The following is a 12,870-nucleotide window of genomic DNA, read 5'->3' on the forward strand; positions in this document are numbered from 1 at the left end:
GACAGGAAGAGCCATGTTTTCCTCCAGAGGGTCAGGAATCCCAGTCCAGATCCTCCTGGTCCTGGTCCTGGTCCAGATCCTCCTAGTCCAGATCCTCCTGGTCCTGGTCTAGATCCTCCTGGAGTTGGTGGTTTTACATTTGACAGTCACTGTAACAACAGTCTAACTGTGTTCTGGATGTGCGTGTTCTCTCAGTGTTAATGTTCTAGTGTATTGTTCTGTGTGGTTTCATTATAAAACAAACAGCACCAACTAGTGGAGCTACATGCTAACTACCTTGTTTTCAGTTTTTCTGCCATTTCCATGAAAACAGACATCATTTTCAAAACGTTGCCATGCTAAATGTAAAACTTTCTGAACAGAAAAGGCAAAAATGATTTTCACTTGAAACGTGTGAACATGATGTAGGTTAGTGGTTCCCAGCCTGTGGCACCGGATCCTTTTCATGACCCAAAAATGAATTTAAATCACACTCGGCAAAGAAAACCAGAATAAACGCCTGTTGTGAAGGTTTTGGGTGGAGTGGGCGTGGCCTCCAGCGCAGGCGGTTTTGAATAATCCGTTAACAGACTGTGTGACTGTTTGACTGACTGATCTTCTAACCCTGCTCATGTTTCTTCAGGATGTTGAGGGCTCCAGCACAGACCCCCAACCAGCTGCAGAGTCGGCCGGAGCGTTTTCTAGACCTCCAGACTCGGCCTCGGGCACCGCTCAGTCCCAGCTCGGGAGCGTGGCAAACACGGCCTCCGTCAAAGGCTCCAAACCCGACTCGGCCTCCCAGCAGAAATGTGTAGTGTGCTAGACCTTCTAGAACCTTCTCCTCCGGCTCTGTGCAGAATCTGAGCCGCCGCTTCCTGTAGAATAATCCTCTGATCTCTGTCTTCTCTGGAGAGTCTTGAGTCCACATTCAACTTCCAGCAGATCCTCTAGAACTGGACTTAAAGTTCTGTTAACGCCACCAAACCTACGTCACATCTAGAAAAGCAAGCAGATTTTTCCTAGAGCTTCTAGGAAATCCTTCCGAGTTCTGTTTTCCAGGTTCCTGCTTGGTTGTTTTCAGGTTCCTAGACATTATCCTGAATGTTGCAATTAAAAAAATGACATCTAGATTCCCTTCCTGCTTCCAGACACCATACCGAGTACAGCTGCTTAGTCCTGAATCGTCCTGAGGCTGATCCAGAACCCGATCGCCACCTTTTTAAGATCCGAACATAAAAGTTCCACCTAAACAAATGTCGCCCCTGAAAGTGCTTTGCTTTCCAAACTGACTCTAGAATCCATCCTCAGATATGTTTGTTCAGGGTCTCATTTTGGATTGGGGGATCAGGGGAGTCCCTGTTCTTACAAAGTCTATAGGAAACGTTCAAGAACTTCCAGAATGCGTCTAGATCCAGGAGGAGTTCATCGTAAAGTTTCTACTTTCTTCAAATGTTGTGGCAAAAACAAATCTTACTCTAAATTCTTGAAAATGCAAAAATATATATTTAGATTCAAGAATTGACCTCTGACCTCTCGGTACATGTCAGATCTTCTGATCGAGGGATCTTGATAAACTCAGATGTTCTCCAGGACGTACTGCTTTGAGTTGAACATCCTGTTCTTCATCTGTTCTGATCTGGACTCATCCGGGTCGATCAGACTGATAGAGAAGATGATTCTAGAGACAGAACTGGAACACCGACACGTCTCTGAGATTAAATTCCAAAGTTTTGTTGTTGCTTTTTTCACGTACAGTCTTCATTAATCTTGAGTGCTTTTTTTTTTTTCTTTTTCTCGGAGTTCTGGAGGTTCTTGTAAAGAGAACCGAGTTCTTCTGGAAAAGGCTTCATTTACATGGTTGAGGTGGAGGTTCTGTTCGGGTTTGGATCTTCCAGAGCGAGCTGCGGATGTTTTGTTTACATTTTAAAAAGTTCTGAAATCAAATATGTTCCAAAGATTTTTGTTTTTCTTATTTGCTTCCGAGTTCTGCGTTTACACAAGAGAGGGAGGTCTTCCTGTCCTGCGACTGTTCCACGCCACCGAGTCAGCGTTATCGTGGTTAACGTGTCAGGATGTACTCAGCATGTGGACGTCTGTTTTTTAGCGTCTTGTATTAAAGTTGTGCATGGAAATTATATTGTGGGGAACCTTTTCTAAACATGTATCAAATCCAGATTTGTTCTATTTTTCCTTGGACTATCCGGGCCGATTCGGCGGTTTCTGTTCCAGCCTGCTCTCAACATACTTGTGTTGTGTGAACGTTGTTTAACCGATCCACCTGCTGGAGAACGTTCTCCGGTCTGATCTGATTAACGAGCTGCTGCTGGCAGGTGAAAGCTGCTCCGCGGAATCCAGGATTTCACCTGAAAGCGACAGATTGATCCGGCATGTTCTGTAACTCCACTGTCTCTTCCTGTCTGCTGGTCTCAAGCTGAAATAAACCCCCAAGATACAGCCAAACACTGACGTCTCTGTTTTCTGTTTCCAGAGGCCCGGGGGGAGGAGGAGGATGGCAGAGGGGGAAGGAGGAGGGTGCAGGAGGGATGAGTGTAGAGGAGATTGGAGCATCGTCAGTCAATGGGTTGGAGGGAAGAGGGTGGAGGGAGTGGAGGAGGTTAGAGAGTGACCGAGGAGGAATGAGGGTGGAGGGGGAAAAGGGGCTGCACCGAATATACAACTTATTTACGTTCATGTAAATTTGCTCTTTTATCCCAGAGATGGATGATTGTTGGGAAGGATAAATTAAAGTGTTAAGAATCATTTCCAGATTTCAGTCTGATCACAGCAGCTTCGATTCACTCACAGATGTGTAATAATGTCTTTTAATCCTCTATGCAGAACTCTGCATGTTAAAATAATGTGATTTTATCTTCTAACTTACTGACTCCAGTCTTCTACATAAACCACACTGAGATTTGTTGTGATCTGATGTGTAACGTTTAACAAGTGAGAATTTAATGTTCAAACTAATAAATATTCTAATAGAGTCAAATGCAATAAAGATAAGAGCAATCTATGGATTTTTGGACTGTTGGCATGAGAACGATCTGCTGGAGGAGGAGTTTCCCATCAGTGATCGGCCAGAGCTCCAGTCTCCACAGTGAGGAACAACACAAGAAATCTCTCCTCAGAATCCAGATTAATCACTTTGTGCTTAGGTTAGCGAAGGATCTAGGATTCTCATAAATTCTGGAATTCTCTGAAATACCAGATTGACCATTAGCACTTTGAGCTACTTGTTAACCTCACCTGGAGCCCAGGTTGTATCCAAAGAAGAGAAGTCTGTTTCTGTTCTACTGAACTTAAGACATGGACGATTCACCGCTGTAAGTAATGTCAGCGTTAGCCTTAATCCCAGGTAGCTGTGATTAGCATTAGCATGCTGAACGAGCTGCAGCATTGAAGGATTACAGCATTAAGTACCATGAAACATGTTGCACTGCAGATAGCATTAGCATTAGCCTATAGCTGTGATTAGCATGATCAGCATGCTTAAATAGCAGTTAGCTTCTCTCAGAGCTTTCTGTATGTTGGTAGTTTGCTTTGTTATTGCCCCTGTTATTGGTCTACACCTTAGTCCACTGACATCCAGGTTACAGAGCATCTTCCTCCCATTAGTGTAAATAATGCTAATGCTACAGCAACATCTTTTTGTGCACCATTTGCAGTGAGTTCTAAAATATTTGTGCAAACACACTTTTTAAACATCAACTTACTTAAATTAAAAAAGTAACTTGAATCTATGAACACTGCATCAATCGAATACATCAATCAATACTGTTGGCATTAAACAGGACCTGCAGAGGATCAACATGGGTCACTTCATCCTCTTCCTCAGTGAAGTGATGGAGTTAACTTTTTAAAGAAGTAACCGATGGAGTGTGACTGTCGGTGTGTGAGCGGACGGTGCAGCGGGTGCAGCGGGAGGTGGAGCTGCCAGCTGCTCTTCACACGGGAAACTGGTTTGTTGAGTTTGGAGTTTTTGTGCTGAGTCGTGAAGAGATCACAACAGTCCGGTCATGTTGAGCAGGCTCAGATTAAACCCTCAGGCTGTGTGAACCAGGTCACACACACCTGCCCAGGTGGACTCTGCCTCCCCCCATTACATCAGAGGTGGGCGGAGCTTAGAGGGGCAGACAGTTATACCAGGTCGGATTACAGGTGACCCGCTCAATGAACTCCCTCCCCCCTCAGACGCCTGCGGTGTGTTGTGTTTGTGTTCCAGGACTCGCCGGCCCTCTGGTCGGACCCCCGGCCCATGGACATGGTCCACAGACTGGAGCAGGAGCTGCAGGCCGCCCGGCGGAGCCTGGAGACTGCTCGAGGAATGGCAGACATGCAGCGCCAGGTGGAGCAGCAGCTGCTCTCCTGTCAGGTAAGCCCCGCCCACCAGGAAGCTCACAAACTACTGATGCTAATTCCACTGCTGGAACCCTGAAGGTTAGCTTTAGCATGCTGGTCTCTCTCTGCCCTGCTCATAAAGCTAACCGCCAGCATTAGCATTATCTAGAACTGTCTCCAGGGATGAGCGGCTTTGTTACGATTTCACTAAACTCCTGACATGATGCGTGTAGCATCATTATTAAAGAAATCTGTCTTCTTTTTTGAAATGTCTTTATTAACTTGCTCATGCAAGCGCGCACACACACACACACACAGACACACACACACACACACACACACACACACACAAGTTGTCACACTCCAGCTGAAACACTGGTTTCCAGACTGGGGTGTGGGACCCCTGACAGGGTCACCAGAGGTCGCAGTGAGGCCGTCAAAGTGAGATTTATTCACATCATCTGTCATGTTTTCACTGTTAAGCTTAAGTAATTTAATGAAATTATGTTCTTTCTTTGTTTTATCACTTTACTGATAAGATTAACTGACAGAACAATCAGCGACTAAACAAATCAAGAGCTGCAGCCCGAGGCTGAACTCGAGCAATAAATGAACCTTCCAGGATGGACCTGAAACATAAAATGTTCAACTATCTCCTTATTGTTTATGCAAAATTAACTAAATTGTATGTTTGATTGGAGTGAATGTATTCAATGTATGTTTGACTGGCTGTGGGAGGTGGGAGGAGGGGGTGGGCAGGGCTGGGGGGGCTGGTAGGGGGTCAGGAAGGTGGTGGGGGGCTTTAGGGAGGAGGGGGGTGAGGGCCGGTTCGGGGGTAGTGATACCCTGGGTCTAGGGGTTTGTGGCTGGAGCGCTGGGGGGGGCACTGGCCTGGGGCTGGCAGCCGCCCATGTGGGCCGGCTCTCCTGGGTATGGTCATGGCCCTCTGCCTGAGTGGGGGGTGGGTGGAGTTGGCTTTTGGGCTCTGCCTCCTCTGGGCGTCTGGTGGGGCGCCTGTTGGTCTTGGATCCCTGGGGCCCCGTGGCTGCAGGGGTCATATATGCATGATCACTCTCACATTTGCATGATCACGCTGATCCTTAATCGCTCTTTGTGTTCTACATGGGAACTCGGTTGCCTTCTTTTCTTATGGTGGTAAAAAATAAAAAAAAGATGTTAAGAGGAGCTCTATACTTATAAGCTCCTCTTGGAAGAGCAAATCTGTCGGGCACATAGCAGCCAGACTTCCATTCTGCTGCTTCCATGATGGACAGGACAGGTTAAAAGAAAAAGAAGTAAAGTTTACTTGTTAGCATTTGAATTTAGGAGACTAGAGTTCACTGTGGAGCAGGAACATTTCCTCGTCACTGGAGCAAAGATTCTGATTCAGGCAGGTTGGCTTTTTTTTTTTTTTTTTAAACCGCTGAAATAGGCAGATACAGTAGTATGAAAAAGGTTGGGTTTCAAGATTTTCCTTTATCAATCATTGGTTGTTCGGATCAGCAATGTCAGTTAAATACATCATACAGCAGACAAACAGTGATGTTTGAGACATGAAATGAAGTTTATAGGATTAACAGAAAGTGTGCAATCATTACTTCAACAACAGCAGGCAGGTGCATACATTTGGGCACCACAACAGAAAAATGTCATCAATATTTAGTAGATCCTCCTTTTGCAGAAATAGCAGCCTCTAAAAGCTTCCTATAGCTTCCAGTGAGGGTCTGGATTCTGATTGAAGGCATTTTTGACCGTTCTTTACAGAACATCTCCAGTTCAGTCAGGTTTGATGGTTTCCGAGCAGGACAGCCCGCTTCAAATCACACCACAGATTTTCAGTAATGTTCAGGTCTGGGGACGGAGACGGCCGTTCCAGGACGTTGCAGTTGTTCCTCTGCTTGAACGCCTCAGTAGCAGTGTTTCAGGTCGTTGTCGTGTTGAAGTATCCAGCCCCGGCGCAACTTCAACTTTGTCACTGAATCTTGATCATTGTTTGCAAGAATTTGCCGATACTGACTGGAATCCACGCGACCTTCAACTTTAACCAGATGGCCAGTCGCTGCACTGGCCACACAGCCCCACAGCATGATGGGACCGCCGCCTCATGTTACTGTGGGGAGCAATTGTTTGTCTTGGAATGCTGAGTTCTTCTTCCGCCATGCATATCGCCCCTTGTTATGTCCAAATAACTCAATTTTACATTCATCGGTCCACAGCACCTTGTTCCAAAGTGAAGCTAGCTTGTCCAAATGTGCTTCAGCAGCAAGCGACTCGGTTTGTGGCACGTGTTTAGAAAAGGCTTCCGCCGCTTTAATCTCCCAGACAGCATCTCCTTGTGCAAAATGTGTTGAATAGCTGAACGATGCACAGTGGCTCAAATCTGCAGGAAGACCATGGTGTCGGTCTCTGGAGCCGGTCTGTGGGTCGAGTTTGACCGTTCTCACCATCCTTCGCCTCTGCTTATCAGAGATTTTTCTTGGCCTGCCACTCCGGGCCTTAACTACAGCTGTGCCTGTGCTCTTCCATTTCCTCACTATGTTCCTCACAGTGGAAACTGACAGCTTAAATCTCCGAGCTAGCTTCCTGTATCCTTCCCCTAAACCATGATGTTGAACAGTCTTTGGTTTCAGCTCATTGAGAGTTGTTTTGAGGCTGCCATGTTGTTACTCTTCAGAGGAGATGCAAAAAGGAGAACAACTTCCAACTGGCCACCTGAAATACCCTTTCTCATGATTGCCTTCACCTGTGTATGTAGGTCAAGGGTCAGTGAGCTTACCAAACAAACTTTGTGTTCCAATAATTAGTGCTAAAGGTTCTCAAATCAATAAAACAACAAGGGTGCCCAAATTTATGCCCCTGTCTGCTTTTGTTGAAGTAATGATTGCACACTTTCTGTTAATTCTATAAACTTCATTTCACGTCTCAAACATCACTGTTTGTCTGCTGTATGATGTGTTTAACTGACATTGCTGATCCGAACAACCAGTGATTTATAAAGGAAAATCTTGAAAATGATCAGAGGTGCCCAAACATTTTCATACCACTGTAGATAGATAGATAGATAGATAGATAGATAGATAGATAGATAGATAGCTCTCTCAGGCTCTCCTCTTTTGTCTCTTCTTCTGTCGCTAAACTCAGTCAGAAACTGGAGCCTCCATGAACGTTCCGGCGCTTCGGCGTTCACTCGCTGCTCTTCAGTGGAGCTTTGTGAGCAAACGGCCGCTGATCACCTCCTGATCGCCGCCTCCTCCTCTCAGACGGGTTGAACGGCCTCGTTCACACAGGCGATTCTCCCTCTGAGTGTTCCACCAGGGTCAGGTTATCATCAGCGACCTCTGACCTCGGTCCGCTAGAGCAGAGACAGGAAGTGAGAACAGACCGAGTCCACTGGTGAAAGACTGAGAAGAGAAGGAATCAGAGCATCAGATACACAGATGAAGGGAACAGTTCCGACGCGGAACTGAAGTCTAAACTGGGGAGTTTCCAGTTAGACCGCGTTCCGATGAGTTTTTTCTGGGTTGGGATCGTTCCACTTCTCCGTTTTACAGGAATGAACCATCGTTCAGTGGTTTGAACTCCCAAACATTCATTTCATACAACACGACTGTTTCTGTGTCGGACTTTCAGGAGATGTTTGTGGAGCTCGACAAGAAGGTGACCGGCCTGACGGCACCTCGGGCCACGGAGCAGCAGCAGGAGGGAGTCGAACCGGGCGCCGAGGCACACCAGCAGCAGGACGGGGTCGAACCGGGCGCCGTGGCACACCAGCAGCAGGACGGGGTCGAACCGGGCGCCATGGCACAGCGGCAGCAGCAGGACGGGGTCGAACCGGGCGCCGTGGCACAGCGGCAGCGGCAGGAGGAGGCTGAACATCTGGCCTCCAGACTGAAGCTCCTGAGGGCGGAGCTGGTGTCGCTCCAGCAGCTGCTGCAGGACGGACAGGAGGAGCAGCAGCAGGTCGGAGCTCCTCTCAGCACACCTCACGGTTTGATTCTCACCAAATCGTCACCTTCAGGTGTTCGAACGATGAATATCCATGAAGCTCTGCATATGATTTGAATTGTTCGATCCTCACCTCCACTTAATCATTAACAGTTCTGTTAATAACTCATTCCAGTTCCTCCAGCAGCTCCTTCAGGGCCTCACAGCTTTTTAGAATCATCATGTCGCTTTTAGACTCATTCTGAAGACTTTACTTTCGAACTAAGTCAATGTTGATGCCTTCAGTTGCATGACTTCGGTTATAATTCTGATTGTAAACGTCATGAAGCTCATTGTTTTCGTTGTTCTCCCCCAGACGTCAGTGCCACAGGCAGAGCGCCCCCTGGAGTCCAGTCTGCGGCGCAGCAGCAGCGTCCAGGAGCTCTTCTCCTCTCCCAGAAACAAACTGCTCAGACAGAGCAGCCTGAAGCAGCAGAAGGTACGACGACTGTTTAGAGTGGGGGGAAGATGCTCTATAATCTGGATGGACGACTGGACGGTGTTTGGGTGCAGCAGTTGGCCGGTGGGCGGAGTCAGCTGTGGGCGGAGTCAGCTGTGGGCGGAGTCAGCTGTGGTTTCTCTGGTCTCTCAGGAGTTGGAGCTGCAGCTGACGGAGCAGAGGGTTTTGACTCAGGCCATCGCCCGACACGGCGGCCGAGCTCGACACGTCAGCCGCGAGGAGCCGGACGACCCTGGCCCGCCGCCGCCGTCACCAAGGCAACGAAACCGCCTCATTACTAACACACCGTCACGCGTAAACCGGGGAGGGGTCAAAGGTCACAGAGCCGTTTACACCGTCAGCATTACTGACAACATGTGAGCGTTTTACAGACCGGAGATGTAAAGCGACTCTCGCTCCTCCGGGTCTGTTGAAAATGCCGATTTGAAAAATGGCGCCGGAGACGCTGGCTTCTCAGAAAGTGTAACTCGGCGGCTGCAGATCTTTCTGGGGTCTCGCTGTTGAGCTGTGAGGATGAGGAGCTGAAGTGGTAATTTCCCGCCTCTCCTCGCCGCAGGCTTCCCGCTGAGGCTGATGCGCGGGACGGCGCCGCTCCGGAGAAGTGGGCCGGCCTCCACAGCCGGCTGCTGGATCTGGAGGAGCGCTGGCTGCTTCCCGCCTCCCAGGTGAGGCCTGATTATCACGTCTCAGATGGGGAAGAAGAAAAGGAGAAAGGCTCTTCTGGCAGAGCCTGATTATCACCTAGTGGGAGCCGGAGCCACTCTGTCGTCCGGGTGGCGTTATGGGAACTCCCGCCGGGCCTGATTACCGCCGAGCGACGCTCCCTCTCATGTTTTCCTCCCTCGCTCTCCTTGTGAAGGTGACAGACTCATCTGCGAGGCGCAGTGATGGAACAGCGGGACGCCCCATTGTGGCAGAAATCCTGAGCGAGCTGCAGAGCTGCACGAGCCGTCTGAGGGAGCTGGGAGAGCGCCGGGTGATGGTGAGGGTCCAGGGCCGGGGCCAGAACCGGAACCGGGACCCGGTCCGCTCTGCGCTCCTCGGGCTGAAGCTTGGCGTCGTTCTTCCTTTCTCACATCACACCTGAGTCGATCTCCAGACGGGAGGAGGGAGGCGGCGTCTGCCTCCTGCCGCTTCACCGACTCCACCAAAACAAACCCGCACTCAGCCAAACTCCAGCTGCAGCTTCCACAACAACTCCAGTCTGTCACATTCAGCGCCGCTCGCTCAACAGTCGCAGTGGATTTCCAAAAGTTCCACTCTGTTTTCAAAAAGTTGTGTTTTCAGCCACTCTGTGCTCCGTTGTTGTGTGAACGGACTCTCAAAACACAACGAAATGTTCCAGTTTTCATCTGAAAACGTTCAGTAGGCAGAAGCAGTGGGTTTACTGCTGCAGTTCAGATTTTCACCACTAGATGGTGTTTTGAGTCTCAGGAACATGAAGGAATCCATAAGATCAGCTGTTTCTTCGGGGTTTCAGCCAGTCACCGCTTCTCCACAGTAAAATGTTTCCAGAGCGAACAGCTTCAGCTCTGAATGAGGCCCAGCAGGCTCAGCGCTGCCCCCAGTGGACGGCAGCGGCTTCACTGAACTGAGTCAGAAAAGTTCAGTCCAAACTTCCGACAGTGTTTCTAATCATTTCTTTTTTTTAATAGAAAGATTGAAGCTTGTAACACTTTGAACAAATATCCACTGAAGCATTTTGAAGAATTTAAGAATAAAAATGTGTAATTTTCAACAGATTGAATCATATAGAAATTTCACACCAGGGTGTTTTCATGAACAGTTTCTATCTATGATTTAACGTCTTTATTTACTTCTCTGTCTCTGTGAATCGTTTAGTTTTGAATCGTGTTGGTTTGTGCCTGTTTGTTGGATCATCTGAATGAATCCTCATCCCTCTGTCCTGCTGGTTCTTTCTCTGTAATTCCAGCCGTGTCCAGCAGAGGGCGACCTCCAGCCTTCAGAGGAGACTCTGTTTCACGTCCTGTCTGGAGCGTCTCTGTCTCTGTCCTCCATGTCTGACCTGCTGCTCTCACCGCTGAGTGAAGAAGACCTGCAGCTGGGACTGATGCAGGTTGGACCAGCAGACCGCTGTAGACCACAACCAGAACCACGCAGAACCGCACAGACCGTCACAGACCACAGTAGACCACCAGACCACAGACCTTTCTCAGCCTCCATCAGCTGGACCGGGTGTCTCCTCCCGGATGTCTTTCAGAGTCTGTCAGCGGAGCTGGACTTTCTGGGCTCGGAGCTGTCCTCTCAGGGGTCAAAGGTCGGCGGCGAACTGAGCAGTGTGTGTGTGCAGCAGTGTGTTGAGCACCTGAGCAGGGTGGTGACTGCGGTGAAGACCACCCTGACCAGCAGAGGGAGCAAGACCCAGAACCTGCAGGAGGCTTCTTCACACGCACAGGTCTGACACACACACACACACACACACACACACACACACACACACACACACACACACACACACACACACACACACACACACACACACACACACACACACAAACCCTCTAACTGCTGTCATTACAGTCACTGCACATTTTAAGTTGTCACACTCCAGCTGAAACACTGGTTTCCAGACTGGGGTGTGGGACCCCTGACAGGGTCACCAGAGGTCGCAGTGAGGCCGTCAAAGTGAGATTTACTCACATCATCTGTCATGTTTTCACTGTTAAGCTTAAGTAGTTTAATGAAATTATGTTCTTTCTTTTTTTTATCACTTTACTGATAAGATTAACTGACAGAACAATCAACGACTAAATAAATCGAGACACACACACACACACACACACACACACACACACACACACAAGCACTCTTTCACTCTCTGCTCCACTTTTTGATGAACAAACTCCAGAAACTACTTTTTTATTAACAACTCAAACTTTTTCAAGACGTTTTCAGTTTTATCACAATTTGGGTTTTTTTCAGTTTCATTTTAAAACTCGGATCATTTTTACTTTAATCCTCCATAGAAAAATAGGGAAAAATAGCAAAATTGCCAAGAAGTTTTGATTTCATTGTGGCTTTTCTTTTAAGATTTTTTTTTTTTTTCAGCGCTTCCGTGCTGTTAGTCACAGTGACATTTTAGTAGACATTTTACTTGATTTAATTGAAACTGAAGAAAGAATCTCCAGAACAGATTTGATCATTCTTGTAGGGACGTAATAGGATTATTCTTAGATTTTATAAACCACAGCAGATTGATGGCATCGTGTTTCTTAAACCTGATTCATCCTGACTTCGTGTTGGTCTTGATAAATGTGTCGAACTGGCTGCTTTTATTCTATTTCCCGGTTCCCGGTTTTCCTGGACGACGAGTCTCGCTTGTCTGCTGTTGTTTGGCTGCTCGTGAAGTTTTTTTTAATACAGACAAAACTGAAAATAATTTATTTCATCAAGTTTTACCCCGATTACATGAGTTTCCAGCTGGAACGGAGTGCTATTTATTGTCATTGCAACAAGTTACACCAAAATCACTGGGGTTTAAAGATGCCCAGGTAGCCATGATATAAATTTAGAGACTTTTATTATTTATTGATATCTTATTACCTTTTGAGATTTTAAATTTAAAGTTATTAACTATGAAGAACATTTAGAAATAAAAAAAAACCCTTTATATTCACTGTCCACAAAAACTGGCAGAATTTGACCCATGAAAAAGTAAACATTTTTCCAGTTTTTCTACCAGAACGCGAATAATGTAAAAAGACAAATTGAGATGCTGCCAAGAATGATAATAATAAACTGCAAAATTGCAGAGGACATCTTAGTTTGCGCTTGCCAGCCGCAACGGACACACAGTTACATAAGTAATGGATAAATGTGTGCGTGTGTGCGTGTGTGTGTGTGTGTGTGTGTGTGTGTGTGTGTGTGTGTGTGTGTGTGTGTGCATGTGTGTGTGTGTCACTGTGAGCTCTGAGATAAGATCAGCCATGACAGTGAGTCGGCAGATTTTCATCCAGTTTGTTTGGGTGAATAAATGCTGCTTCTTGAGAACTGAGAGGCGAAATTGAATTTTTTCTTTTCACCGTGAGCGTCAAAAGCCTTTCATGGATTTATCCTGAAATGTTCACGTCTGTAGGATCATCCAT

General features: G+C 47.3%; 1 protein-coding gene across 1 annotated transcript in view; it reads left to right on the forward strand.

Moving 5' to 3' along the window:
• syne2b (spectrin repeat containing, nuclear envelope 2b) overlaps window positions 1-12,870 on the forward strand; it is a 120,281-nt gene that overhangs the window by 71,323 nt on the left and 36,088 nt on the right. The window contains 11 exon segments of the mRNA XM_030117541.1: window positions 623-793; window positions 3,892-3,941; window positions 4,029-4,092; window positions 4,205-4,354; window positions 7,951-8,280; window positions 8,621-8,743; window positions 8,897-9,021; window positions 9,321-9,429; window positions 9,624-9,746; window positions 10,698-10,841; window positions 10,986-11,180. Coding sequence (XP_029973401.1) covers window positions 623-793; window positions 3,892-3,941; window positions 4,029-4,092; window positions 4,205-4,354; window positions 7,951-8,280; window positions 8,621-8,743; window positions 8,897-9,021; window positions 9,321-9,429; window positions 9,624-9,746; window positions 10,698-10,841; window positions 10,986-11,180 — 1,584 coding nt within the window.

The sequence above is a fragment of the Salarias fasciatus genome, chromosome 19, assembly GCF_902148845.1.
Source record: "Salarias fasciatus chromosome 19, fSalaFa1.1, whole genome shotgun sequence".
In the NCBI taxonomy this organism is placed as follows: Eukaryota; Metazoa; Chordata; class Actinopteri; order Blenniiformes; family Blenniidae; genus Salarias; species Salarias fasciatus.